Genomic DNA, 27,763 nt, shown 5'->3' with positions numbered 1-27,763 from the left:
CCGTAAAGTCGGAGGCCTTAAGATATGCAAATTGTGGGTGGGAGCAATTTTTGAAAAACAACCAGGCGTAGTCAGAGAGCAAACACGGCCGTTTTGTTTTGTTGCGGAGGCGACGTTGCAAATCAGCCGCCGCCGCGACAATTATATTCCGAGCGGCAGACTCGAGGCGTCGCCGGGTCCCTTTGTTCATTTGGCAGACAACGACTGTGCCATCTTTCACGCCAGCGGAAACTTCCCTGGAAGCCACATATCTCGGTTCCCGGGCCGCGCCGCCGGTGCCAAACAAATCAGATTTTAATTACACCCCGGCGGTAGGTGAAGGTGTGCTAGTTAGCGGGAATAAACGAAGCCTTGGCAAAGCAAACTCGCCGCTGCAAAAAAGTTATCAACGCAGTCGGATTCCGCGCAAACGCTCGCAAATATTTGCTCCGCGGAGCCGCTTCTCTGTTGGAAGAAAGCACATTCCATATATTCACACGCTTAGCAATGGCGGGGTGCTAGCTGCTGTATTTTTTAAGCTGTGGCACTTAAACAGCAGAGGAAAAAAAAAAAAAAAAACACGGAATACATTCAAAGTGGGAAATTACGCAAGACTGTCAGTCTTTAGTGAGCGAGCAGGTCGGAAAATGTGTTAATAAACAAATAGATAAATAATGCATAAATAAATCAAATAAATAAAAGCGAAAGGCGGTCAGATGCTTGCTAAAGGTATGCGGGCCATCCACGCTATGACTACAATCCTACTCTGCCGATATGATCTTGCCCGATGATAAAAAGTCCCAAACTAACAGCGAGGCCCGAAGCCAGGACAGAGTTTTTTAATTCCATTAAGTGACTGTGCTGTTTTTAAATGCCAATAAAAAAACTGAAGCGGACAAACAAAACAATAAATAACGACAAGAAACATGAACGATGCGTCAAGTGGGATGCGACAAAATGGGAGCCGTGCCACACATCCCATCAAAAGATTTTGCGGCGTTGTCCCGAGACGCCGCCTTGCCCCCGTCTTCGCCGCCGCTCGCTCGGCTTACACCGGACGCCGCATTCATTCCCATCACGTAGCCTCCCTCCCTCCCTCCCTCCTCGCTACTAAGTAGGTCAAACAAATGGAGTGGAAGCTGGACTTCCATGGGAACCGACACAGGTAGCAAAGCCAGCAAAGCCACACCAGGACGAGCCAATTAGCGACCACCGCCACTTTCCTGTTCACGAGGCAGCTCAAACTTTGCTTTTGCCCTTTTTTGCATGATTGCAATCAGGAGCCGTGGAACGGCAATCAACGGCAACAAAGGCTCACATTGAAGTGTCAGCTCGACTTTGCAGGGAAATGTGTCTTTTTCTCATTGTGATCACTTGTGTCCCTAAGGGCCAAAACTGCCAGCGACCCAAACACTGCTTAAAAAATGCGACATAAATAGATGCTTCCACTTAAAACAAGTCTTTTAAAGCTACTGCAGTCTAAAATAAACATCTAAAATATTAACGATATTTTTTGGCAGGCTTTAATAGAACATTTATTTTTCTGCTTACGTACAAACGTGTTGTTTGTTGCCTTGCTTTGCCATTTTAGATTTATTGAAGGAAGACAAATATACTATATCAATATTAAATAATATAAATATAATTTTATGTATTTACCCGCAGTAGCTGTGGGTAGCGAAAATAAAGATATAAAAGCACTAAAATGACACCTTGTCAATCAATGATTGAGTGCAAAGGTTAATTTGAGAAAAAAGAGCCACTAATGATGAGTTTTCCCACCAAGACTATTTGCGACATGAAAAAGCCGTGCGAGTGTGTGGATCCGGCTTTGCTGCACACACGCACCCGCATGGCCACACGTTCACGCAAACATTTCTCTTGACATCAACAGCAGCACACTTCTAAAGCAAAGAACAGAAAAATAACTCCGGCAATGTTTTTCTGCATGCTTCAATTGGGAAAAAGAAATGGTGCATTCCGCTGAATAAATAGCAAAATTGAAAGTTCAATGGTCCCCGTCAGTATTGTAGCATTGAAAAAAATCCTTTTGAGGAATAAAGTGAAAAAAGGACAAGGATGGGTGAACTTGAGGATGCTGAACTGCGTTTATGCAAAGATGCACTCGCACGCAAATCGTCTCTCAGCAGCAAAGTACTTTTCTCTATTCGACGACAAAGCTTTTTTTTTTTTTTCGGTCTTACCGTCGTCCATGTCGGGCAGGATGGTGATTCTGGTGCTGGGGAAGCGGGCGCCCAGGCGGCCCCCCATGGGCACGCCGAGGCTGACGTTGAAGCTTTCGTCGGGCTCGTAGAGCGAGTCGTCGATGATCACCACGCGGCACGGCTTCTCCACCTCGCCCTTGTCGAAGCGCAGCACGCTGCGGTGGTCCTCCGGCCGCGAGATGTAGTCGGAGTAGGACAGCACGCTGGTGGGCACCGTGCCCGTGGCTGACGCTACGGAAACACCGACATTAGATGGATTCCATTTTCTTCACTGTGTGTAAACAACATATAGTACACTGAAATGCTGATAATGGATTTTTTTTTCATTTCTGAAGCTTGAAGGCGTAGGTTTCAAACATCAGGCCCGGGGGCCATATACGGCCCACCACATCATTTTATGTGGCCCGCGAAGAAAAATTGTGCATCGACTTTGTGTCATTACTAAAATTACAAATTGTCTTCACTTTGAAAAAAATAGAGATGTTGCTTGCAATTTTTGTTATCGTTCGTCTTTTTAAAATATTTGAACACTTTTTACTAGTCTCTGATTTCAAAACTAGTTAGGTATTCATCAGTTAGTTTTGTAGCCTATACTGTATATATAGAAGACGTCCCTCCGAGGGAAACTATGGCTACGACCCAAATGAGTTTGATACCCCTGCTTTAATATCCGCTGGGTGGAGGGGGTTAAACAACTTTGTTCTTCTTTTTGCTCGTTTGGTTTTATATTCTGTTGTGATGTCCGCCTCTGCGGCTTTGTTGTCATTTAATGATCCTCAAGTGGCCCATAACATCGTCGCCAGGCCAGCCGGCCCGGCCTGCCTTTGGTGGTTTTATGCCCTCAAACTTCTGGAAGACATGATTAGTCTTGGAAGTGAGAGTGCCAGTGTCTACGTTAGACAATATAAAGTCCATTGTTTCAGAACAATCTGAAAATGATGAGCTTTGTATTTGGATGGCTAGCTGCTTCTAATCATCATTTGTATCTCTAAAAAGCCACTTGAGTGATTTTTGCACAGTATGGAAGAAGAAAAAAAAATCACCCAATGTCCTCGTAACACAAAATATCTGCTGAATAAAACATTTTCTTTGACTTGAAACAAGTCTATATTTACAGTTTACGCTAGACTGGGGAAAAAAAGACATTGAATATTACATGATTTATAAAAACGGAGGTTTTCTTTGTTGAATTAGTCGAGGAAGTCATATGCATGCCGAAAGAAAAAGTCATTAGAGTGAAACCTCATCCGGCACTCAATTTTGTTTACCTTGCTGAGTGAAGCAGACCACCATGAGCTCCTGGCCCACGTCGCCGCTACGCCTCACCGGCACCATCAGCTCGCCGACGTCCTCCTCGATGTTGTACGCGGCTGCCGGAATGAACACGGATGACTCTGAAGGGGAACGAGGGGCAGAAAATGAAGTGTTAGGAAATTCAACCCGTCCCTTGATATATTCCGTTTGAGCGGGATGAAGTGAAGGAGAAGTGCAATGAACGATTTAAATCATTTAAATGCAAAACGTGGAGTTTACACATCAATGGATGCTCTGTCATAGGAACATTTTACTCCGTCATGCACGCCCGGCATGAAAGGAAAAAGAACACTTCATGATTCAATTTCATTCGCGCTAGAAACTTACACTCGATTTTTACTGTGATCACATATGTACCGTAATTTTCGGACTATAAGTCGCGGTTTTTTTTCATAGTTTGGGTGGGGGGGCGACTTATACTCAGGAGCGACTTATATACATATATATGTTTTTTTTCACTTTTTTGGGCATTTTATGGCTGGTGCGACTTATACTCCGGTGCGACTTATAGTCCGAAAATTACGGTACGTGTATGTGTGTGTGTGTATGTGTGTATATATATATATATATATATATATATATAATATATATGTGTGTGTGTGTCATCAGTTGCTGTAATTTGTTTATCTTTGTTTCTCCTGCAGACGGTTAATTACAAACACTGTAAAACAAATGTTTTCATTAAGCACGCCAATCACAATTGCCGACTTCTCTCGACTGCGGCGCGGCTTTTTTTTTTCGTGCGGGCTTCAGTCATCATTGCGCTCGTGAACGGGACCTTGACAAGACACAAAACCTCCGGGCGCAGCAAACGAAAGAGGAGAAAGCCTTTTCTTTTTTTTCATTCTTTGAGCTGCCAAAACACGTCAAAAAACGCAAAAGGTGACAACGAATCCGTGTTGGCGTGTCGTGGGGTGATTGTCCACCAGAGATGTTTCGCAGAGCAAACTAGCAAGTGAACATGCTCATTTGCATAAATTGTTGACAGCCAATCCATCCGGCAAAGTCCCAGGAGACTTGCTTATCCATATTTATACGCCGGCTGCACTTTTCCGCACCTCAGCACTCGTGTATATGAGGCGGCGGCAGCGGCGGCGCAACTGTTTACAGAAGCAATGTTCACTTGTTATTGTTGCGCATTTCTTTCATATCTTTTCCACGACTGTGGCTCCAAAAGTGGCGCCGGATTTTAACTCCTATTCTTCCCGGTGGTTTGAAGCGGTCATTACAAAAAGAAATTGAAGTTTGGCTGTTAGCTTGTTTGACTAACCGTTAGCTTGTCTGCTAACTGTAATGCAGTGGGAAAGGCGTCAACTTGTCATTTTTCACATCAACCAGAACTCAAAAGGACTCACTTGACCGGCTGACAAAGGCTAGTTTGTGACGCCGCGGAGCTTTTCAAAGGACCAAGGCCGCAAAATAAAGGTTCCGGAGTTTCGCGCTAAAGAAATTCCCATTGAAGTCTTGGAAAGCGCACCTTGTGACTCAACTCAACCAGCTGCTCCTCTTTTTGCAGCTGTCGCCCATTCTATACACTACTCTGTTACTTTTTCTGAGATTCCGAGAGACCTCAGCTAGCTGGAGGACATTTTTTTTTGGGGTTAATCCCAGTTTTTGGGAAGCTTAAGTTAAAATCCTTGGATAAAGTCAGGATGCTCCTTGAGTCGTCACCCACTTTGAAGACTTCGCTACTTAGTCTCTATCCCATCCTTTGCATAAAATCCTTTTGTTATTCCTTTGGCTTGAGTTATTTTGCCGCAGAAAGCCCCCTCTCTCGGAGAAGTCAAGCGCACTCCCGTCATTTGTTCATGGCCACGTCGCATTCAACGGTCGCTGGAGATGCCGTGATTGAAAGTGGTGAGGTCATGCTACCTGCTCTCGATGCATTTGACCTGAAACACTTCAGCGCTAAGTGGTTGAAAATGGCTTTCCACTTCAGGATGAATATCTCGGATTGAAAAGCCGCCACTTTATTAGGTTCACCCGCAGACTCTGCTTCCTGGCGCTAACGCCGTGGTGTTTTACAAGAGGGAAAAACAAAAACAGCAACTGACCATCAGCAGGGTCCACGATCTCCACGCTGGCGGCTTCCGGGGATTCGAGGACGGCCATCACAGGTTCGGAGAGAACGATCTGGAAGGTCTCGGACACCTCGTACTCGCTATCTGGCAGGATGCGCACCTTCCAGGTGGCGGAGGTCTGACCCGGGTTGAACTGCACCTGCTTCTGAGATTTGCCGCGGAAATCTTTGTCCTTGAGCGCCGTTCCGTCCTTGGTGCCGATGCCTTTGCGGAGGACGCAAACAAAAAGTTATCATGACAAGACTCATGACTTCATTGGCAACGATATCTCTCACAGGTATAAAAACGCCAGCTCAACTCGCCATAAACAAACTCATCAATAAAAGCAGGTGAAGCCCGGGCGCCTCCATCGGTGGTGATTTCTGGTCCGTTTTGGGTCCCAAGCTACGTGTCTCGACTGGTTATGGCCGAGCTGAAGCCAATTATCTATCTCCTCAGCCCGTCTTTGACCTTCAGCGTTTGACTGTCGCTGCGACGCTGGCGGCGGGAGAGCCGAGGCCCGTAAAATGTCAACTTCATTGTCTCCTGGAACTGACCACACGACATGCGGCGGGCTTTGGCAGCAAACAAGGCAACCCGCCGCAGGGCCATTATCCCGGCTGACACCGACGCACCAAAGTAGAGCTTGAACTTCACTGGTCTCCAGATATTTTCATGCATGCGTCGCTGTTCCAATACTTTTGTCGTTGAGCGTTTGTAAACTGACAGCATAGAAACATTGAAAGGGAATCTGAGCATTTGGAGTCATGTCATGGCTAGGTATGTCTTTTTTCCCATTGGTGGTACCAGTGACCCAATTTCCAGGAAGCGAACCATATTTCAAAACAAACATTTCAAAATGTTGAGGAATCAAACCTCTTGGATTCAAGTATGCAAAACTTGACTCTGGTTATATGTCTGGACCCAAAGTCCAAAATCTGTAGCCTTGTCCAGATGGTCAACGTTGACGCTAATTGGCTCATTCCCCCGAAAGGCTTGGTTAAAAATACGTACCAGGCCAAATTCTGAAAGATGACTCCACTACATTTGCTGGCTTTTGGATCATGTTTAAAGGTTCAAGGCAATTTCATTCACCTAAGAACCATTTTACTCGTAGGGAACGCCGGTCCTAGTTCCTTCCTCAATAAATTGTCAGCGGAAGGAAAAGGTTAAATAATTCCTCTTGTCGAAGAAAGATGCTCAGGCTGCATACATGAAATGCATACGTTTGACTCTTTGGGCGACTAGAACTGATTTATTCACCTGCTCTTTGAAATGAAAGCGAGGACTTTGATATGTAAGTAGAGACGGGAGGGAAAGAAGCTCCAGCACAGCCAAACTGAGATAAGATGGTCCATCTTAGCATCCCCCTCGGCGGTGTAAGGGGGGGGCGGTTGAGTCTGCTAACTTGGCAAGGAGAATGAATTCATCCCAAAACTTTAGCATGCAACTTGCATGGTTGCGGTGACTCGGAAACTCCAACGAAAATGTGAGCCCGCCTAGCAAAACTCACGTCGCTTCATTTTAGCCAGGCAGGCTGATTAGCCGTGTTGGCCATTTACACTAAATGATGAGGGTAATTATTGCCGGTGGCAGCGTGTTTATTTGTACAAGCGGTGAAATGGAGTTCAAACTATAAATATTTGATCGTTTCCTCACGTCGGCAAATGTTTGACCTTTTGTTTTGAAAAATATGTGTTCTTTTCTTTATGGCCAAACACACTCTGGGGTAATGGAAGGCTGCGCTCAATTTTGTGAGCAATGTACAACATAAAAGGTTGTATGGCTGTTGAGGGGCTTGTAAGGACAAAATTGTTGGACTTATCCGATTTCAACGTTGCTGATCTTTCCATCACCGGACGCCGGTTTTATTGTTCTCACTTGTTCTCGTCCACTCTTCATTGATCTGACGAGAGCTGCGGACCACAAAGGGCTCGTACGCAACGTGGACAAAAAAAAAAAAGGTATTAAGACAGTCCATCAACGGGATGTGAAAATGAAAAAAGGTTAGCCCTTGGCTGCTACTTTTGCGACGACTTTCTAAAATGGTTTCACGTTTGAAAGAAAACTAGTGGACCTGAACTTGTTCACTGAGGAATCCCAATTGTGTCTGACTGATTGTTACTTTGGATGGCTGATGAACAAAGTCACTCGTGTAGCGTACTCTACATTATACACAGACAAAAATATCAGGACACATGGCTATATTTATAACATAAATCAATTGAGATTCAAAGACACCGAGGTTGTTTCGTCCAAGCTCTGATTTGGAGAAATGTCTCCATATTGGAGTCATTTGAGTGCATGTGGCAGCCTCCCTGTTATTAGTTGAAAGAGGAATTTCTTTCATTTACAACGCAAGCATGAATAAAACAGCAAGCTTTGCTCCGCATAATCAAAACAATTTAAATTTCCGCCCACGTTCTTTAAATACACATTCTTGCTTCGCTTCAATTTGCGAGGCTAGCACGCGGGGATCATCACACAATATTTTCCGTGTTAACATTCCTTTTCATTTTTGCCGTAATTAGAAAGGAGCCTTTTCAATTTCACACCCCCGTATTCACACCTTACTGTCAGCTCAATCTCCCGACACATTTTTTTAATGATCCACGCACGCAGCGACAGTTGCGTTTTATTTCAAACGGCAACTGAGGCGTGCGCCAAGTTGAACAAAGGTTAGAAATTTGCATATCGCCTCCTGCGTTGATGCATTAGCGTGAGCTCTCGACGGACGGAGGCTGCTAATGATGCCACGGGATCTGACCTTCCACATCACGTCATGTTAATGATCCCTTCGCTTTTTAGATGCTTAACGGTGACACCAAAAAAGAAAACAAAAACAGCGGCGCCCCTCCGCTTTTAATCGAGTTTATAAAAGCGGCTTCGATTGTCTCGGGCAGCTTGTTGTTTGTTTGGTGGCGGTCGTTAAATTGCTCGCTGCGTCGTTCGAAGCGGTGACACCAATTGCAGGTGACCTCTAGTAGGGATGTGCACCGAGCGCTGTTGTGCATCCGAACGGTAAATGGGAGAGGGGTTAAAGGTCACTGTATGTGTTGGAATCATTCGATGATCGGCCTGACCGAGGGCCTCATAATTTACGAGTTGGAGTCCCTTAGTTCAATGAAGCTAGCTCCAAAGAATTCCTTTAACTCCCTTCCTTTCTTATCTCACTAACGATGAGGAGAGCTCCCTCGCACCTGTTCAAAGGAACTTCTTTCTCTTTGAATCAATTCTGTCGCTTTTATCTATGGATTGTTGTTGATCCAGACTGTTTGTGTTACAGAAAAGACTCTTGGTTTTAGTGTGTGAAATAATGTCTGATGGTACTTAGGCCTGACAGTATGTTTTTTGTTTTGCGTCCTCATAAAAGGCAAAGGCAAACGACCCCAACAGGTTCTAATATGCACTGTGGCTACAATTAAAAAATGATTTGTTCATCTATGTCAGCGACATACAACTCGAGCAACAAGCGAAGCGTTCGACTTTGGACTTACTAACGAAGGAGGTCTCGCCCAGGTAGCCTCGACGCTTGAGGACCACCTCCAGGAACTTGAGCTCCTCGTCCACCACATAGTGCTTCCTCTCCAATGAGACCCAAGCCCAGTTGAGGCGGAACTGCTGGTTCCTCAGTTTGTTGCCACCTGCAAAAAACAAAGGAACTCCTCAAAGAAAAAAAACACTCACACTCACACTCACATTTAACCCACTGGAGAATTTAGCCTTCATTAAACCTAAGTTTCTGGGAGGTCGGAGGAAGCTTCCCATGATCAAGCTCTTTTGAAAACTTTCAGAGTCCGTGGGAAGTACGAAGGGCCGGGGATCGGTAGGATCCGACTGCTTGGCTTCTAATTAAAATACAAAAAGGTGTGGGTTTGCCATCCAGACTGCTTCCATTCATCCTGGCCTTTAGAAGCCGCTTTCAAAATGGCACCCAGTCGTCTTACTGTTGTCAGACGCGAATGGCGCTAATGCTACACTAACGCTAATTCATCGGGCAAATAAAGACGGCGCAGAGTTTTAATTAGACCAAAAGGCCAGCGAGGGCGTGACGAATTTTCCCTTTCAACAATTTACTACCATCTCTTGTGTGAGCCCGAGACGATCGATGACCCGCTAATACAAGTCTGGCTTCACCTTTCCGCCGATGGCATCATTCTCTCTAAAGAAGGAGAAGAATGGCCTTCGTTGACATCATCGCAGTTAGCAAATCATCACGTCAAAGACGGTGAATGGGACTCCAACTTGAGGGATCGAAGAGTAATCATATTGGAAAGAGCTTTCTATTTTCTTGATGGCTTTTTTCTTTGTCCGCTCAGCCATCAAATGACCGACCGCTATTACGAACAGTCCGGTTCATCGGGTCCTCAGCTGTCTGTCACAAGCAGGGCCTTTCTGTCTTTCTGCCCAGCCACCATCATCAAAATGCATCTAAATTCATGCCTATGGCTGTTGTTTTTTTTCCTTCCCCCCAACTGCTCCACTCCCCCTGTAATGCGCTTCGACACGGACAAACAAGGCCTCTGGCTTGATGCGTTGCTATTACGGTGCAGGATGAGTTCAGTAGTTTGTCATTAACAAAGGCAAACTTTGCAGCGGCTTAAACTCACTGGCGGCTGTGACCCGGGTACGACAGGACCCCCGCCTCCGTGGATTAACGTTAGCGGGCGACGCAGGCCGCCGATTTGAGTCGTGAAGGAAGAAGCCGAGGTCGTGGAAAAAGCGCAGACGTCCCAATTCGCTCACGGAGAAGGAAGTCGAGAAAGACTTTTTACGAGCCTTTTTAAGGCCACGCTGATCAAATGGAAGAGCTCACATTAGCTAAAATGTGAGTACATTGCAAATAGCTCGCTAAGCTAATAAAGGAGATGAATGGCAACGTACGAAAACATCTCGTCGCTCTTTTGGGGCTTCTCGGAGCAAATCATTTATGCTGACTCGGTAGATGAGCAAACATTAACTTTGAGTTTAGATTGTAAGTTAGGTACGTAAGTGGGGAGAACACCATCGTCCTCCGGATTTCTCTCCAAAGAAGATAAACAGTCTTGAAGCGGCCACCCCGACCGACCGTCTCGCCGAGCGTTAATCTTTCACCAGCGCTTTGTCAGCCATATTTGCATTTCAAGCGTAGGCTGAGGCAAAACCCGCATGACCTCACCTGCCGTTAATGCAAATCTCACAGCGGGTACCTTCATTTGTACCAGACGCTATTGGACAAAATTCACGCGCAAAAGCCGCGCTCATAACTTTGATTCACGGGCTTCTTCGAAATGGCACACTCAGCAAAAAAAAAAAAACGAGAGGCACTTTTGCGGAAGTCTCGCTGTTTCTTTGAAGCAATGACAACATGCGGTGGATGGCAAAAGTCTACACACCACCTCTGCTCTTAAAAAGAAAAAGCGTGGAGGGATGATTGCATTCAGTTTGATACTATTTTTTTAACCACTGGGGAGCAAACCTTCACCTTAATCTGCCTTGTTGCTAAAAGCACAAAAGTGCCGAGCGTGAACTCCGTGCACTAACACAGTGGGCGGATGACGAGCGACAGAATCCTTTAGAGAGCGGGCCAAGGAATGCGGGGCCCCGGGGCCGTGCCAGCTCGGTGCCCCCCACTCGGCCCCTCCCCTTTAGTAGACGGTCCTTATTTGGTCACGGTCGAGCATGCCCGGCGGACCCGTCGTCCGTGCTAATGAGGCCGGATAAATTGGGACGCGGCCGAACGGACACAATACATCTAAAAATACCTTCACAAGGCGTTTGCACGCTTAAAAAGTTTCCGCGACAGGCGATAAATAGTCGAGCGCGGCGCTGACGGATGAGTGTAAACATCCCGGCGACGAAGGGGAATGTTGTCGTTGACGTGGGGGGTCGGCTCGGGCCCCTCCGAACAAATGGGTCGTGATTCCGGGCTGACAAAAGATGTTGCCACGCCTCCGTGCCAAAGCCGCAGCGCGGCGAGTGCCAAGTCACGTGACTCTCACGGCAATCCCGATGTCAGCCTGTTCTCACACAAATTTGCTAGCAGACAGCAAATCAGAGGCATGGATGCTAAACGGCCAAGGATTTGAGGCTCCTTTAATGTGGGCGGAGCATGAAGTCAAAGTTTAATCATCATTGCGAGGCTCAGTCATGAAAAAAGGCAGCGGGAGGATTGCTGGGCTTTATGACTTCACGAAAAATACCGCAGCAGCAGCACAAGTGAATGCACAAAGCTCACACAGGTGCCGTACTTTTGCTTTCATTTACCGCGAAATCTTCACATATGGCGGCGGTCAGGAGACTTTCTTTTCAACCTTTATCATAACATGAAGTAATAATAGTACGACTAAATTCCAATCCAAAAGAGCGGCCGCTAATCCCAGCCTAGGCTATATTTTGACGGAATGTTTAGATTCAATAAAGCGCCAGACGGCGCGCGCGTGCCTTTCGGCGCTCCAATTAAGGTGGAGCGGGATAGGATAATCCTGTAGAAGGGAAAAAAAAAGCCAGTGAGCTATATGGTCTAATCAGCCTAAGCCTTGTATCAGCGCTAATGAGAGGCGAGTGGAAAAAGATTTCGAGCCGCAATCATTTCACACAGCCCGAAGCCCCTTTTCTGGCGTGCCGCAAAGGCAGGGAGCGCCCCGTACCGATCAGCTCGTTCCGAGGCCGCCCCGGAGGTGCCTGAGAGGAAGGCCAAAGGCGCCTCGGAACAAAAGGCCGGGGTCGGGTCAGGGAGGCGCGCCCACCGCCGGGCTTGGGGTGAGTCGGGCTTTGCGCTCAGCGGGGAGATGTGAGGAGCCTCAATGGAGGTGCTTGGCCTCTGCGTACATGAGAAGAATGAGCAGATAAATCACAAGCACAATACGGGGATCTCTTTTGGTGCCCAGTCTGGCATGAGGCGCGCTCAGTTTGCAGAGGATAAAGAACATATGCCTGCGAGAATTGTCTGTCCAGATGCGTCGAAACAACATTTGAGCTGCTGTTGGCCACAGCTCACATCCAGACACTCACGTGAGCATTTGAGCCCAAGCGCCGCCTCTTCAACTTTTTTGTGCATTCAAATATGATTACAATGTTGTTAAAATACATGTTTGAGGACATTTAAATGCATATGGGCGAGGTATAATTATTATTATTATTATTTTTTAATGTAGTCTGCTTTCACCTGGAGCATATGCACAGCAATCAATGTTTTCCCAAAACAGCTCTATTATGTTCAAGTTTTTATTTATATTTTCATTTTGCAATTAAAGCTGGCAACCACTAAGCTGCACAAGATTCTCGCAATGCCTGCTCTTTTTTTTTTTTTTTTTCTTCCCCCTCCAGGATCCCAAAGTTGAAGCCCTTGACTGAGCACAGCGGTCTGGAGGAAATTCCCAAGGCTCTTATTTCAAACGGCTCTCCTTTATGTGTGTCCCGGGAGACTTTAAAGGCAAAAGAAATACTGTACGGGGAAAGGTCGACCCGTCCTGGCACTTGGCTTGTTGCCTCCGAACGGCCTAATTTGTCTTCTCGCGGAACTGGCACGACATAAAACTCGGGAAAGTTCTCAGGCTGTTTTTCAGGTCGTTGAGGAAACCCGAGAAGAGCCGCGACAGACACGAGAACGGCGCAAAGATGTTCTCCGAGCTCGTGAGGATTTCACGCTTGATCCCACACGTGCCGCCTGCGAGCGATAGTTGTGAGGAATAATTCACTGCGACCCATGTTCCGGCAGGAGCACAAGATGTTCCTCTCCAAGTCGGAGAGCTGAGGAGTGGAGCCCTATGACGAGCGCATCGTTAGAGAGCGTTGGCTTCAGATATGAGCGAACTCATTTCAAACGATTATCCTGCTTTTCGGTTAGCGTCAAGTCGGTCGTGGCTAATCCCCGTTTAGCAAGCGCAAAGATCAAATTGTCAGCGTGGATTTCAGAAGGCGCCTTTGAATCATTTGTATTCGCCCCGCATCAAGACTGCAGAAACTCCAGTTTGAAATTAAAACGCGTCCTAATCCCCCGTGTCGCCGTGAAAGTGAGCACATTGATCACTTCGCTGACTTGCAGGTTTGTGAAATGTTCAATGCTGCGACTGTTGAACTGATATCGTTCGTGGGGTGGCCTCTACTTTTCGATTTTTTCTTCATCATTAGGAAGTCAATCTTCAGTCGTCCTCATTGTAAAAATCACAAAGGAAATCACTTCCTGACTCAGCTAATAAGCTTGGGGGAGCCCGGCGCCCTGCCCCACCCAAAAAGCGATTTCACTGAATTGCCCGTGAATGGACTTCCACGCTGAAGGAATCGAAAAGCAAAGACAAGGAGCGACAAGAGAAAACAAAGCAGCACAAGGACGAAGCTCGGCGGGACTCGAGCGAGACGGCGGCGGGGGGGGCCCGCTTTTTCCGTGACCCCCCGAATGGGCCGTATTTGCTCTCTTGTCAGAGCAAATAATGGCCGACTGTTTGCCCATGTGAAGCCTTTGAATATAAAAGTGCAGCGCGGGCCTCGCCAGCGCCATACTAATCACACCGGGCTTGAAATGTAGAACGGCGGCGGCTTTGCGAATTGAGGCGGGCGAAGAGGTGGAAGGAGGGAGCCACGAGTCCTGCCTGAAAAGGTAAAGCGCTGTTCCACGAGTCTTTGTTTGAGCACGCTGAAAGGAGGCCTTGGATTGGAACACAAAGCTGCTTGCTCAAGATAAGACGGCCGCCTCGCCTCGCAAATGAGAAGGGAGGAGCATCTCCAAAAGATGATTTGGAACAAAGTCCAGGTTGGGAACAGCTTCAGCCCGAGGCCAACATTCATGTTCGAAAATGTAAAGGCAGAATGATTGATAGAGTTCCCGCCAAAGTCAGTGCTTGCTTTTTTTTTTTCTTTCGGGTGGCCAGCCTTCAGAGGCTGTTTGCTAACTTCCAAGGGAAGCAGCGTGATCAACACCGTGCAACGTTCAAGTCAAGGGTTTCCAAAAAAGCCGCTCTTTCTCCTTCCGTGTCATACAATACAACCCAAAAGATCTCACGCTGGGGGACGGCGGAAGCCCCTAGGAACGAAGAATGAGATCAGTTTCGCATTGAAAAAAGTGCCGGATGGGATTTTTGGCCAGAACAAAAGCTCGGCGTGGAACGTGAGGGGCGTGCAGACGTTTTTGCCTTATCTGGGAAATTGGATCTCTCCCCCTCTTTCAAGGTGCAAATTAAATACGTGCCCCTCCCCACTCGGGGCGAGCGGAACCGAGCGGTCCCGCTCAGACAGAACCTTTCCGGCTCATCGGCCGCTGATAAGCTTGTTAGTACGGCACGACAATGACGCTCTCATTAAAACGGCTCCAGGTGACGACTCGGAGGAAAACGCAAGCACTTTGTTGGCGCACACCTGCTGCTGCACTTTTTTTTTTTTCATGTCTGCAAATGCCAAGACCAAAAAGCAGATTGTGGGGGAAAAAAAAAAACTGTGACGTACATTTATTATGATCAAATGAAGCAATGCATTTCTCATTTGAAGAATTTTTTTTGCAATCTTGGCAGCTAATTTTTAACTGCTCACTATGAGAAGTTGAAAGAGCCTAGACACGGTTGAGTTGATTTCAAACCTAAGGGAGGGGGCTCGGGTGGGGTGGGGGGGGCTGTTGAACTCTGATCTCTTGCCTCATGCTCGGTTAATTTGTGTGGAACTTCCAGTTGATTGTTTGGAATAATTGAAAGGAACTGACATTTTTAAAAGATGCCACAAACAGGGCACCTTGAGATGCTATTTCTGATTCATTTTCACGAGGGGAGGGAGCGGGGATCGTCTTGAGCCAGGAAGTAGACTTGTGCCGAACAAATAAAGGTATGGTAAGAAGTGTTTTTTTTTCTTTCTCTCCCCCCCCGCCCGCCGCTTTTGTGAGCAGTTGAACTTTTACAAAATGTTGCACTCCGCTGAGTGACGGCTGGGTGTAACCTGTTTTTAAGCTCCGTCAAGGCCGCTTGGTAATTGGCAAAGCAAGCACGTCACGCAGGTTAAAAGGAGATTCTGAGTCGGCGCTTTGTTGCCATCTGTTTTTTAAAACGCCAGATATTATTTGCGGGCCGACGTACGTATGCGTCGGAACACAAAACCTGACTCGCTTTCCTCGGCGCCGCTCGTTCTCGGCAGCGAAGCAGCTTTTTTGCAAAAAATCTTCGCCCCGCGTTAACAATTCTACCAACGCTTTTGAGGCTGTCGCATATTTATAGACGAGAAGTGGGACGCGCGAACAAGCCCACAGCCTTTTTTTTTTTAAACTCATGCACAGGTAATGAAAGCGGCGGCGGCGGCGGCGAGCCATCAAACGCATCCAGATGAGGATCCCCGCAGGCCTCCGCTACTTGTCTGATCCTCCATCAGCACATCGGCGCCGTCCCGACAGGTGACAGGAAGAGGCTCCTCGCCTGGAAAAAAAAAAACTACCAGCGACGAAGCACGTCTATCTTTCATCTCTTCCAAACTTCACCTCCCACGTCTCCACCAGCCAGCCGATTTCCCGTCAGCGTGGCGGATCCCTCAAAGGCTTTCATCAACACCTTTTATGAGATAAGGCGAGGATTCGACCTCGTGGTCAAAGCGGCGCACGTTTGGATCGGGTGCCTTCTCCGCCGCTCATGAAAGCAGAGCGCGGTGTGAAATGCGAGGCCTTTTTTCAATTCAACTTCACATTTCATCGGGTTATAGATTAGGGCGGCCCGGCCCGCCTCACCGTGGATGCGCCGTGTTTACTGCATGTTGCCAATGTTTTATTCATTCATAACAGGTTCAGACTGGAATTATAATGAATAATAGTTATAAAAATCATTTAAAATCATCATAATAAATACAAAATAAATAAAAATATAATAAATGTCATTAATAGCCATATGACTTCAAAAGGAGAAAATAATTTGCAGCCCAAAATCCTTTGCGTCCCTGGAACCTGCAAAGTCAGAAGCGGAAGTGCTCGCTCAGTCAACCAGCCCCGACAATCGTCCCAAAAGATTTGCAACGATGACGCAACAACTTCTACGTCGACAATGAATACTAATGTAGCTTGGTTCTTTCGCAGACAACTTGATCAAACACAGCCTCCCACGAGTTGACGGCAGTTGTCAGCCTGTCATCAAGCAGGCAGGAGGCGGGTCCAGCGTTTCACTTCATCCTCAGGACTTTTGCAACAAATTGGAAGAAAAAGCCGCCGAGAGACAGCTGCATGGAGTCACACTCCGATTCCCTGCTGCGGTTTTTCTTCTGGGCATCTCTCAAGACACTAATGAATATCCCCGCAAGAGGTGTGAATGATTTGTTAAGACGGCGTGCTGGGAGATGGAAGCGGCCGATGAACATTCGGAAGGTTTGGACGCGACATCCAGACTATCTGTGACAAATGTCATGAAGCAACCTGGTGGTGGTGGTGGTGGCCCAAGCACAAGACACTTGACTTGAGCTAGCATTGTTTTCAACTTTTCAGTTTGCCTCAACACGTTTGTCCTGATTGCATCCTGTTGCCATGGCAGGAAGACAGACAGACAGACAGACAGACTGCTGTCCTTGAAGCAAATAACACCCCCCCCTTCCCCCACATACTTCCCTCCGTCCCCCCTCGGTCTGAGCTTTTCTACCAAGGAATTTTTGGCACTTGCGGAAGCTCAGTTCTGCTCGGGCGATATCCTAAGGCGGCTATGACGACACGTATCATCGCCTTCCTTCCTTCCTTCCGGGGGAACAAGCCCGGGCCGGTTTGGACAAGGCTGAAGAAGGGGGCCGGTCGGCCGGCCGCCGGAATTTTGCATTTCCACTTCAGAACACAACCTCTGATCTGACTTTTTCGACTTTCCCCACAGGAAATAATGAAAATGGCAATAATTATTGCCACGCTCAAAAGGTCGGCGGGGTGAAATCCGTCACAAGTCATTGTTTCACATTCATGCCAGGCTGACAATGAGTGAACAAGTGCTTCTAGCCATGTGTTTATTACCTTTTTTTTTTACCAATTTCCATCTCTTTGTATGTCTTGACATGTGAAGAAATTGACAATAAAGCAGACTTTGACTTTGGTCCTCCTTGTCACGGGGGAACCGGAGTCGATCACAGATGATTTTTTCTTTATTTTGGGGGGGAAGCTGGCTACAATTGTGTGAATCTTTCCAATCAAGGACCACTCAATATACTTCTGAATCGATCGGAGGGGTGATTTGAGTTTTTTTGTTTTTGGGTCAAACGACCATTAAGTGTAATTGCACATCCAGAACAGAAGATGGCAGTGGCACTCGTTTTTTATTTCAGGCAAATTGAAAATCTTTTCTGTTGATTGACATTTGGTTGACATTTCTTTCTTTTTTGTTTCATTCAATGTTAAGACCAATTCAATGTTACGCAGAAAAGCACTAACAAATGAATGCCTCGATGGTGACTTGGCTGCGATACATCAACCTTTCCGCTGCCGTAAAATGGATGAAACGCTAACAGCAGAGAAGCAACAGCAATCATAAAACTATCAGACATCTGCTAGAAGGAGATATGGAAATTGAGAATGATAATTCATAATCAAGCAATAAAGTTCTTGCAAAGATGTGCTTATTATCTGAGGGCGGTCATAAAAAAGGCTTGGTTTAATGTCGGGCTAAGGGAAATGACGTTGTTTGGAGTTTTTCATTCCATTTTTCATGCTGCTTCTTGAGCAGCCTGCAAATCACACGTGCATCAAAGGTGCAATAAAAATGAAGTCGCTAACAAGGCGCGCGCTCTCTAATAAAAGCTGCTGAGACAACAAACGAGTTTTGTGCCAACGAGGAGGTGCTCGCAAACCAACTTCCAGTCCATGACAAGATGACTGAGCGGTCGTGGTGGACTCAAATTCAACTTGAGCAATTCATGCATGACAGAATGCATTGTAGTATTTACCGACTTACACCAATGAAGGCTTACTTGCACTAAATACGTATTTGCACCAAAAGCACTTCAAAGCTATGAATAAAAAAATAAATCAATCAAATGACAAGACCCCTAAAAAAAAAAAAACATCAATACGTAGAAACGTGAGCAAAGTATAAAAGTCCAACTGAGCAAGATGGCATCTGGAGCGAGTGTCCTACAAAACTAACAAGCTTGTAATCCTTTCTTTCTAGAAAGTAAAGCAGCTGTCACGCAACAATCGCTCTGTAATCATCTACCAGATGTTTCCACAGAGAAAGGTAAAGCGCATGTGTCATTTTCACCTCCAGTTCTTATAATTCCTATCATTGCTGCCAAGGACGGACCAATGTCACACACGCAGCCAGATAAGCGCCAAGGAGAGCACTGTCATTAACAAAAGCGGTCAAAAAGCACAGAGAAAACGCAGAATCATCACTGACAATGCCACACACACAAGTGGAAAGGCGATCTGGCTTTGCACATTTACCAGCAAATTCCTGGCCACCCAGCAGGCCGCTGTGCTTAAGCACGCTAAGGCGAGGCAGATAATCCCCTCCAACCTGGGGGGGGTCGTCAGGTGGGGGGCGCAAGGTGTTACAAACAGTCACACCGTCATATAAATTCACACGGGAGGGAAAATGCTTCGGAGGATTGAAAGCTAAGAGGACACTGCATTAGGTACACCTACACAAGGGCATCAGCAAGCAGACTGTCAATAATTAGAATTATTTTTTATTTGATTATGATCATAAACCGCACATAACAGAACACTATTGTAGAAATGATTGCTAATTTACATTGAGTTGCTCATCCTTAGCCCACCTGACCTTTACTGGACGCCGGAACAACCGATGGACTGGTCGTTGGAAACGCACAGTGGACGGAGCGGAGATTCAAACCCAGAAAGTCTCAACTGCAAAGCGGACGTGCAAACCACTACAGCACGGTGCTGATGCCTTAACACGTCTCGAGCCGAATAAGAAGCGCCTGTCAGGTATCACGTCTCGGATGCTGACTGACGGGATCAGAGCAGACCGGAATGCCCGACCAAAAACACTTTAGCGGGTCACTGTGTGTATTCAGGTAAACTCACCTGAATGCGTGGGGTAGGGGAGGGGGAGGGAGCTCTTGACGTGGCGCACAGAAGCAGCAAGAAACCACAAGTCCTTTCCCTAAGCAGGAGACTTTTATAGCCATTAAGCAGCCTTTCATCACTTCTACCTCCAGCTGGGATGTTTTTACAAAAACAGCAGAGCCAGCTAGCCAGCCCGACACGCTCGTGCACCCGAGCCAAGGAATTTGGGAAAGTGGAAAAAGAACCTCACCGCTGGTCATCCCCGTCCGCCGTGACGCATTACAATTGTTGACAGTCGCCGCAGTCACAAACATTTAAATGATGTTAATTAAAAAATAAAAAAATAAAAAAAGGGGAAAATATAGGAATTAAAAATAATCCCAAACTGGGCCGAAAGCATTTCTTTGGGCTTGAATTAAAACAAAAATGCTGTTTACTGAAAGTAAAGTTGTTTCCTGCTGGCGTGAATATTTTCCGGCTCGCTAGCTCCGCGGGAAATTAGAAAGCTCGGAAGACGAGAGGTCAAAAACAGCGCTTCGTCCAGTTCAGTTTGCGATGCGCTGTGGCCTTTTTTTTTTCCTCTACTGCAACTAATGTGGGCTGATCATGGCGTCAAAGCTGAGTCATCAGCTTACAACGTTATTAAAAATGCACGCTTTGATCCTGTCGTGCAAAAATATTTCGGAATCCATCTCCGATGGCGCTTTGGCGGCAGTTATCCCGACATGCCGCTAACCGCCACGCTTTATTACAGCCGTGGCACAGAAAGTCATTTCTTCCTGATGGGAGGGGGGTCCTCAGCCTACCTCCCCCACCTCAATACTGGAGGCTGCGTCCGTCTGGGGGACGCATGCAGGGCAGCCACCCAGCAAAAGTAAATCTTATTAAGGGAGGAAAAATAAGTTCCTTCACGGCCTCATAAGCTGCGGCGGAGTCAGCGTTTAAGTCCGAGTGGACAAGTCACAGCGCAAAACGTATCTGCAGCCATTAAGGTGCCACCATAAAGCTAATTGTGAGCGCTTGGCCACGCTTCTTTCGGCCACAAATGGATTCTACCAAAGGCACACAACGACACATTTGGAACTCAGCGTTATCTTTGCAACCTCAAATGCATTTTGAGGGCAAGACAGTGTAGCGGCCCAATTAGAAAGTCAACGTTAAGCAAGACAAACATGACAGTTGCTGTGTTATGTTCTACCTGTGGTGTCAAATTGGCTTAGGTGGAAAAAAAAAAGCATATCTGATGAGATGGAGCGAATAATTACAAAAGGCAGCCAAGCAAATGTGACCAAAAAAAAATCAATTTAAAAGTATTTCTGTTCATCACATTGGGTAACTACGGGTGAGTTTGTCCATCTGCGGCTGAGGAAAGGGCACAAGGGGAGGGGCCCACGCCATCGGGCACGCCGCTTCACGCCGCTCGGGCTAATCGGCAACGCGCTCGCCTCGGTTGTCTGCTCCTTTTTCTAATTGTTCCCTTCATCACACGGCGGCGGCGAGCGAGCGAGCGAGCCAGTCAGCCAGCGCGGCCGGCCGGTAAAGGCGGCTTATTAAAAATGTATGTTCTTGGATTCAGCACGTAGTTATTTCCCCACGCGGCCGTACTCGGCTCAAGGAACTGGATGTAAATCTCCCATCTGCGCGGCCAATGTTTACGCTTAATTAAAAAACACGATGAAGCGCGGCTGAGAGCGGATTTACACCTGCACACAACGGCACAAATGAACATGGGCTTTATTCGGCGGTTCGAGCTCGGTGCCAAAGAGCGCACGGCTGCTCCGACGTTTCAAGGTCAGGACCGGAATACATTGTTTGCCTGGACTTTTGTTTCCGGCCTACAAATAGCCGCCGTGACTCTGACTCATCTCCATTCTAAAAAGTTGTTACAAAATCGTTTGTATTTTTGTTTCCTCGATGGATGTGGGGAAAAAAATGGCGACTTACCGCTGTCTTCGATGGAGAAATGGAAGATGTCGTTGGTGGCGTCGTCGCCTTTCCTCAAGATGTAGCAGATGCGCATGTCGTTGATGTTCGCTAAAAAAAAAAATAGATGCAACAATATCAGTCATTTGGCTTTTGGCCTTGAAAGAGATCCATCCATCCATCCATCCATCCATCCATCCATCCATCCATCCATCCATCCATCCATCCATCCATCCATCCATCCATCCATCCATCCATCCATCCATCCATCCATCCATCCATCCATCCATCCATCCATCCATCCATCCATCGCCGCTCGCACGGTTTCATCCATCGGGTCGCGCTTCAGAGCGCCACCAAATGCACTTGGCTGCGTAACGACCCTCGGACGACATGAAAAATACATCCCGCCCTCTTGCATTCTTCCTCAACAGTTAGGCTTTCGCAGATGCGGCTCGGTAAAAGCGGGAGCTTTCCACCCATCGCCGTCTTCAATATTTGATGGCCACGTGTTTTCTCTTCAAAGAGATCGATGCATCGCCGCCACCGCCGCCGCCCAGGAGATGACTGGCGTCTTTATTTACAGTCTGTTTACTTGTGAAATATTGAACAGGGCTCGCGGGGAACTTGGCGGCTCAGTGAATAAAAGCCAAGCAGCCAGCCAGCGGTGCACTTCCAGTTTACAAAATTCACCAATGACCTCCTTTGACACACGTGTGCCAGGCGACATGTGTGATCCTGCACGAAATGCGCCCGGCATAAATCACCTTGGGCACTTTTCCCTTAAGTGTAATCCATTCGGCTCTCTTTGTAATTCTCCAGTGAGATGCACGGCTTGCCTGAGGCGCTGTCATATTTCAACGCTCTAAATAGGAGGGTGGCTTCGGTCAAAGAAGTCAATTATTTCATTCATAAAAATCTGTTTTGGCCACCTCATGAGAAACAGAGCAAAATCCCTGTGGACATTAGACATGGCATTTTTTTAAGGGGGCGTATTTTGGAATACTTTTTCTTTGGTCGTGTATACTATATTGAACTTGATTGTTGGAGTATTTTGGCAAGAACATATCACAAACACGATGAAGAGCTTTCAGTGACAAAGACCGGTACCTTGCGTGAAAGTGCTGACGGTGGCATTTCCTTTGCTGGTGTCCACCAGGTAGCCGTGCTGCGGGGCGCCCGTAATCCGAAAAAGCACAGAACCCTGCGTGCTGTCTCGGTCTTCCGCCTTGAGGGATTTGCCGGTGATCACGAAGCCGAGGCGCCCGCCGTCCAGGACCCGCAAGGTGGGGGCGCCCTTGTTGACGGCGATCTGCGGCACGCCGTTGTCCAACGGGACGATGCGAATCTTCATGAGCTGCGGCTTTCGGGTCTCGAAGACCGTGTCGGGGAAGACGTAGAAGTCGGCGTGGGTGCCGTCCGTCACCGTGAAGGAGAAGCTGTCCTCGGCGCTCTCGCTTCCGTCGTGCTTGTAGCTGATCATGTTGTCGTTGAGGTCTTGCTTGGTGAAGGAGGCCACGGGCCGGCTGGCGTTGAAGAGCAGCCGGCCGTGAACGGGCATCTGGGTGAGCGTGAACGTCAAGAGTCGGTCCGCCGTGTCTCTGTCCTCCGCCGTGAGCTCGAAAGGCGTGATGAGCTTGCTCTCGCCCTCCGTCAGCGCCAGGCCGTGCACCGTCACCACCGGCTTTTTGTTGTCCACGTCCGTGATGGAGATGCGGAAGGTGCGGAACACGGGGTTGTAGCCGTCGGTCACCTCGAACTCGAAGCTGTCCATTTTCACCTCGTCGTCGGCCGTGTGGATGTAGTAGATCTTGTTGCCCGCCAGCTGAAGCTGCGCGAAGGACGAAATGGGCATCCCGGGCGTGTCCGTGCACTCCAGGTGGCCTCGCACCGGAGCTCGGGTGACGGTGAAGACCAAGTGCTCGTCCGGGCTGTTGTGGTCGCTGGTGCTGAGCAGGTCTGTGGTCAGAGTGACCCTGCCGCCTTCCTTCAGGGACACGCCTTTACTGACCACGTAGGGGAACACCATGTCGATGCCGCCCACGGTGACATAAAAGTATCTGTCAATCAACGGGTTGAAGCCATCCGTCACGTCAAATTTGAAGATGTCGCGAACGCCCTCCTGGCCGTTGTGCACGTAAACGATCAAACCCCGGTCCACTTCGTCCTGGGTGAAATTCATTCCGAGGGTTATGTTCTGCAGCACGTCGTCTGGCGTGCTTTTCTGCAAGTAGCCCTGCCCGGGCACGAGGCGAACGATATAAGTCAGCGCGCCGTCCTCCGAGTCCAGATCGGTGGCTCGTAAAACGTCGCCGTTGATGACTTTGACGTCGCCCGCTTCCACGTCCAGGCCGTCGTTGATGGCCATCCTGGGCGTCTCGTCGTCCACGGGGATAATCATGACCACCGCCGTTCTCGGCACGGTAAACTTGCCGTCGGTGAGGAGCACGTCGAAGCTGTCCTGCGTGCTCTCCGAGTCGTCGTGCTCGTAAACGATGCTGGAGGCCTCGCTGATCTGCTCCAAGGTGAAGTTGTGCACGGGCACGGTGCCCGTGGTGAGCTGGTTGAGGAGAAATCCGTGCGCGGGGGGTCTGGTGATGATGAACGTGAGCTGGTCGGCGGGGACGTCGGCGTCGGCCGCGTTCAGAATGGGCGTATCGATCACGATGTTCATGCCCTCCATGACCACAAACTCCCTCATGTAGATCTCTGGCTTTTCATCGTTGGCCGGGATGATGGAAATGGGGAAAAAGTGCCTCTCGGAGAAATTGATTCCGTCGGAGCATCTGAATGTAAACCTGTCCTCCACCGGCTCCACTCCTCTGTGGATGCTTTGAACGTAGTAAATGTGACCCCGCTGAATGTCCTTGACGGTGAAAGCGCTGACGGCCGTGCCGGACCTGGATTTTTCCGAGCCGGGGGCCGGGGAAATGTTCTCCACGTAGCCCGAAGTGGGCTGCACGACGATGGTGCACAGGAGGTCTTCCACCAGCGTGTCCACGTCATCCGCGCCGATGTGATGCGTCTGGATGGCGTTCTTCTCGCCCTCCACGACGGAAAAGAGTCTCCCCACAAAGACTTGGGGGGCTTGGCTGTCCAGCGGCAGAATGGTCACGCGCACTCTCACACCGGTAATCTTATTACCTCCCACCGTCCACTCGTCAGACATGTCGGTCAGAGTTAAGTTGAAAATGTCTCGTCTTGTGGTGAAACCCACCTCGCCGCCGGTGTGGGCGTAGATCACGTGGCCGTTGATGACATCGGCCTGGGTGAACGTGACCGAAGGGACCCCCCGGAGCAAAATTTCACCCAGAGACGGCGGGTCCTCCACGATAAAGGTCAAACGGAGGTCGTCCGTGTCCTCGTCTCGCCCCTGAATGACATTAGTGGTAATTTCAGTCGCCCCGTTCTCCAAGACATCAATGGAGGAGCCGATGGTCCCTGCCGGAAGGCTAATGGACGGAGTCTCGTCGTCGACGGGCTTCACGTTAATCTTTACGTTAATCGGGACCACGTGGACCCCGTCGCTGACGTCGATTTGTACGGAGTCGGACGTCGATTCGTCCCCGTTGTGTACGTAAGAAATGCGCTCGTCGTCAATGTCCTCGAGGCGAAAAGCGTCTCCTCTCGTCATGTCTGTGAACACCAAGCGGAGGTGTCCGTGCAGGGGAGGCCGAGCGAGCGTAAAAGAGATGCCTTTGCTGTCTGTGTCTGAATCGGACGTATACAGCTCAGCGCTCGTGATGATATGCGCCCCCCGCTCCAGCACTGTAAATCCAGAGTTGGTAATCTGCGGCGGCTTGTTATCCACGGGCTTCAAGAAGATGGTAAAAACACCGTCGGCGCTATTCCCCGAAACATCTTCCACTTTGTAGCGAAACTGCAAAACGTGGGTGGTGATGCCCAGCTCCAGATCGGGCGGTCGGTAAGCTATTTTGTGATGGTTGATTTGGGCCTGAGTGAAAGTGGACACTTCCACCTTGGGGTTTTCCGTCAAAACCAGAGCGCCCAGCACGACGGGGTTGTTCTGGTCCGTGTCTGTCGGCGGCTGCAAAATGACGTATTTGAGGTCCCGGTCCTCCGAGTCCAGATCCGTGTAGCGTAGGAACTTCTTGCGCAAGTGCGTGAGCTGATACTCGTGCACAGTCATATGCAAAGTGGCCTCCGGGTGGAGCTCGGGCGGAAGGTCGTCCACAGGGAGGATTTTGACGGCGAACGAGCTCTCCTCCGACTGGTTGGGGGGGTCGTTGTCATCTTGTACACGGAAGGTGAAGAGATCCATGAGCGTGCTGGTGCTGTGCGGCCCCACGTGCTTGTAAAACACTTTGCCGTCGCTCACGTCCCGCTGCAGCCATTCGCTCACCGCCTTCTCATACATCTCCTCCTCCGTGTTGAACTTCCAGGTGGACGGGTCCTCCGGGGCCTCGGCTTGGCGCAGCAGCACCTGGCCGATGGTGGAAAAGGGCGGCTGGATGATGAATTTAATGGTGGAGTCCTCCGAGTCGATGTCTGCCGCGCTGAGCATGAGGGAGGAAACGGGCACCATTTGGTTCTTGAAGAGAATCAAACCGGTGTTGGCGTTGACGATCGGCGGCTCGTCGTCGGTGGGCACGACGGTGATGGGGAAGAGAAACTCCACCTGATGCGAGCCGTCCGTCATTCGAAAAACAATGTTATCGCTGTAGGTGTCGCTGCCGTCGTGCTGATAAACGACTTGGCCGGCGTTCAGGTCGGCCGGCGTGAAAAATTTCCCGGCTGAGCCCAAGACGGTTAAATGGCCGTGTTTCAGGCCGCCGATCACAGCGATTTTGACCTTGTCCAGGTCGTCTTCGTCACCGATTTCCAGGTTTTGCGAGCTGGACAACGGCCTGGACTGTCCCTCGTACAGCAACTGACCGGTATTTTTGGTCACCACGGGGGCCAGAGTGTTCATGGGCTTGACCACGATCATAAAGGCAAAAGGGTCCGACACGGCCCCCTCCGTGTCCACCACCTCAAACTCCAGCTGGAAAATGCGCTCGCTGTCTGAATCCACGGCGGGCGGCTTGTAGGCGATTTTGAAGTCTTTGAGGTCAGCCTGGTAAAAGGAGCTCAGGGGTAAATTCCTGTCGTCCGTGCTGACGATGTAGCCCTCCTCGTAAGACAACGGCGACGTGATGTTGAAAATCAACTCGTCGGGGTGCGACTCGGCGTCCTCGGCGGCCAGCATGTCGCCGGTGAGGGCCGTCATAACAAACTGGTCCACTTCCATCATCATCATGGCCACGAAGCTGGGTTTGGGCGCCGTGTTCTCCTCGCCCTCTTTAATCCTGACCAAGATTTGGAAGAACTCCTGCTTGAGCAGGTTGCCCTCTTTGTCGTGCAGCTCCACCACCATCGGGAGGTAATCTCGGCTCGGCGACTTCAAAGCGAACGTGTGGCGATAGCGGAGGTTCAGCTCGGTGAATCGGTCGCAGTCCGTCATCCCCGTAGCCAGGCCGCCCTCGTCCGGCAGGACTCCGTACCTGGGCAAGGCGCCGCCGCCGCCGGACAGGGGCGTGACCCTGCACCGCTGCGCTTGCCTGTCAAATGTAAATTCCAAGACGCGCCTGTCGATGGGGTTGCTGGTCCCCAGCAGCTTCTCCACGGTGAGCGGCATGTTTTTGGTCAGCACCTCCAGCTGCGTGAAGACCACCTCCACCTCCATCATGAAAGGAATCACAACAGTGTCCGTCTGCGTGTCGTACCTGAGCTGCAGTCTCACCCGGTCCCTGGCCGGACTCCGGGAGCCAAAGTGGGAGTACTTGACATCGTTGGGGCCAAATTCACACGGGAACTTTTTGGGGCTTAGAGTCCCGGGCCTCTGAGACAGAGGGTCATTGTCCAAGACGGTGATGGTGCACCTGTCACCGGGCTGAACTTGAATCACCAGGTCGTTGACGGGATCCACAAAGGCTGCCCTCCCGAAAGGCACCCGGATGCCGTTGTTGGCCACCAGCACCGTGTCCTCGGACAGCTCGGAGCGCAGCACGTAGGACAGTCCGTGGTGCTCCCAGAACTGCGCGTCGCTCGTCGTGGTGAGGACGAGCGCCAGCGTGAGAAAAGCGGCGCCGGACGCGCGCGCGCGCGGAGGACAGATTGCAGCCATTTGGAGCCGCGGCTTCACTTTACGCACACACACAGGGACGGACGCACGCACACACGAGCAGGCACACAACTAAGTTGCAAAGTGGCACGGCGTCGCGCAGCCCCCGCCGCCAAGGTGCACCATTCTCCCGCAGCGTCTGTGCACTGGCCAGCCAAACTTCACGCTCGCTGCCTCTTGGAGCGAGTAAAGCGCGGCC

The 27,763-nt window shown here is 49.2% G+C and overlaps 1 protein-coding gene across 1 annotated transcript in view; it reads right to left on the bottom strand.

The window, feature by feature from the left end:
- frem2b (FRAS1 related extracellular matrix 2b) overlaps window positions 1-27,721 on the bottom strand; it is a 39,895-nt gene extending 12,174 nt beyond the window's left edge. The window contains exons 1-6 of the mRNA XM_037267630.1: window positions 22,551-27,721; window positions 21,462-21,551; window positions 9,076-9,222; window positions 5,573-5,803; window positions 3,473-3,598; window positions 2,184-2,435 (exon numbers count right to left, since the gene is read on the bottom strand). Coding sequence (XP_037123525.1) covers window positions 2,184-2,435; window positions 3,473-3,598; window positions 5,573-5,803; window positions 9,076-9,222; window positions 21,462-21,551; window positions 22,551-27,567 — 5,863 coding nt within the window. The 5' untranslated portion in view covers window positions 27,568-27,721. The remainder of the gene's footprint in view (window positions 1-2,183; window positions 2,436-3,472; window positions 3,599-5,572; window positions 5,804-9,075; window positions 9,223-21,461; window positions 21,552-22,550) is intronic.
- Between the last annotated feature and the right edge of the window lie 42 nt (window positions 27,722-27,763).

Source organism: Syngnathus acus, chromosome 13 (assembly GCF_901709675.1).
Source record: "Syngnathus acus chromosome 13, fSynAcu1.2, whole genome shotgun sequence".
Classification (NCBI taxonomy): Eukaryota; Metazoa; Chordata; class Actinopteri; order Syngnathiformes; family Syngnathidae; genus Syngnathus; species Syngnathus acus.
This window is presented reverse-complemented; position numbering and strand designations above follow the sequence as displayed.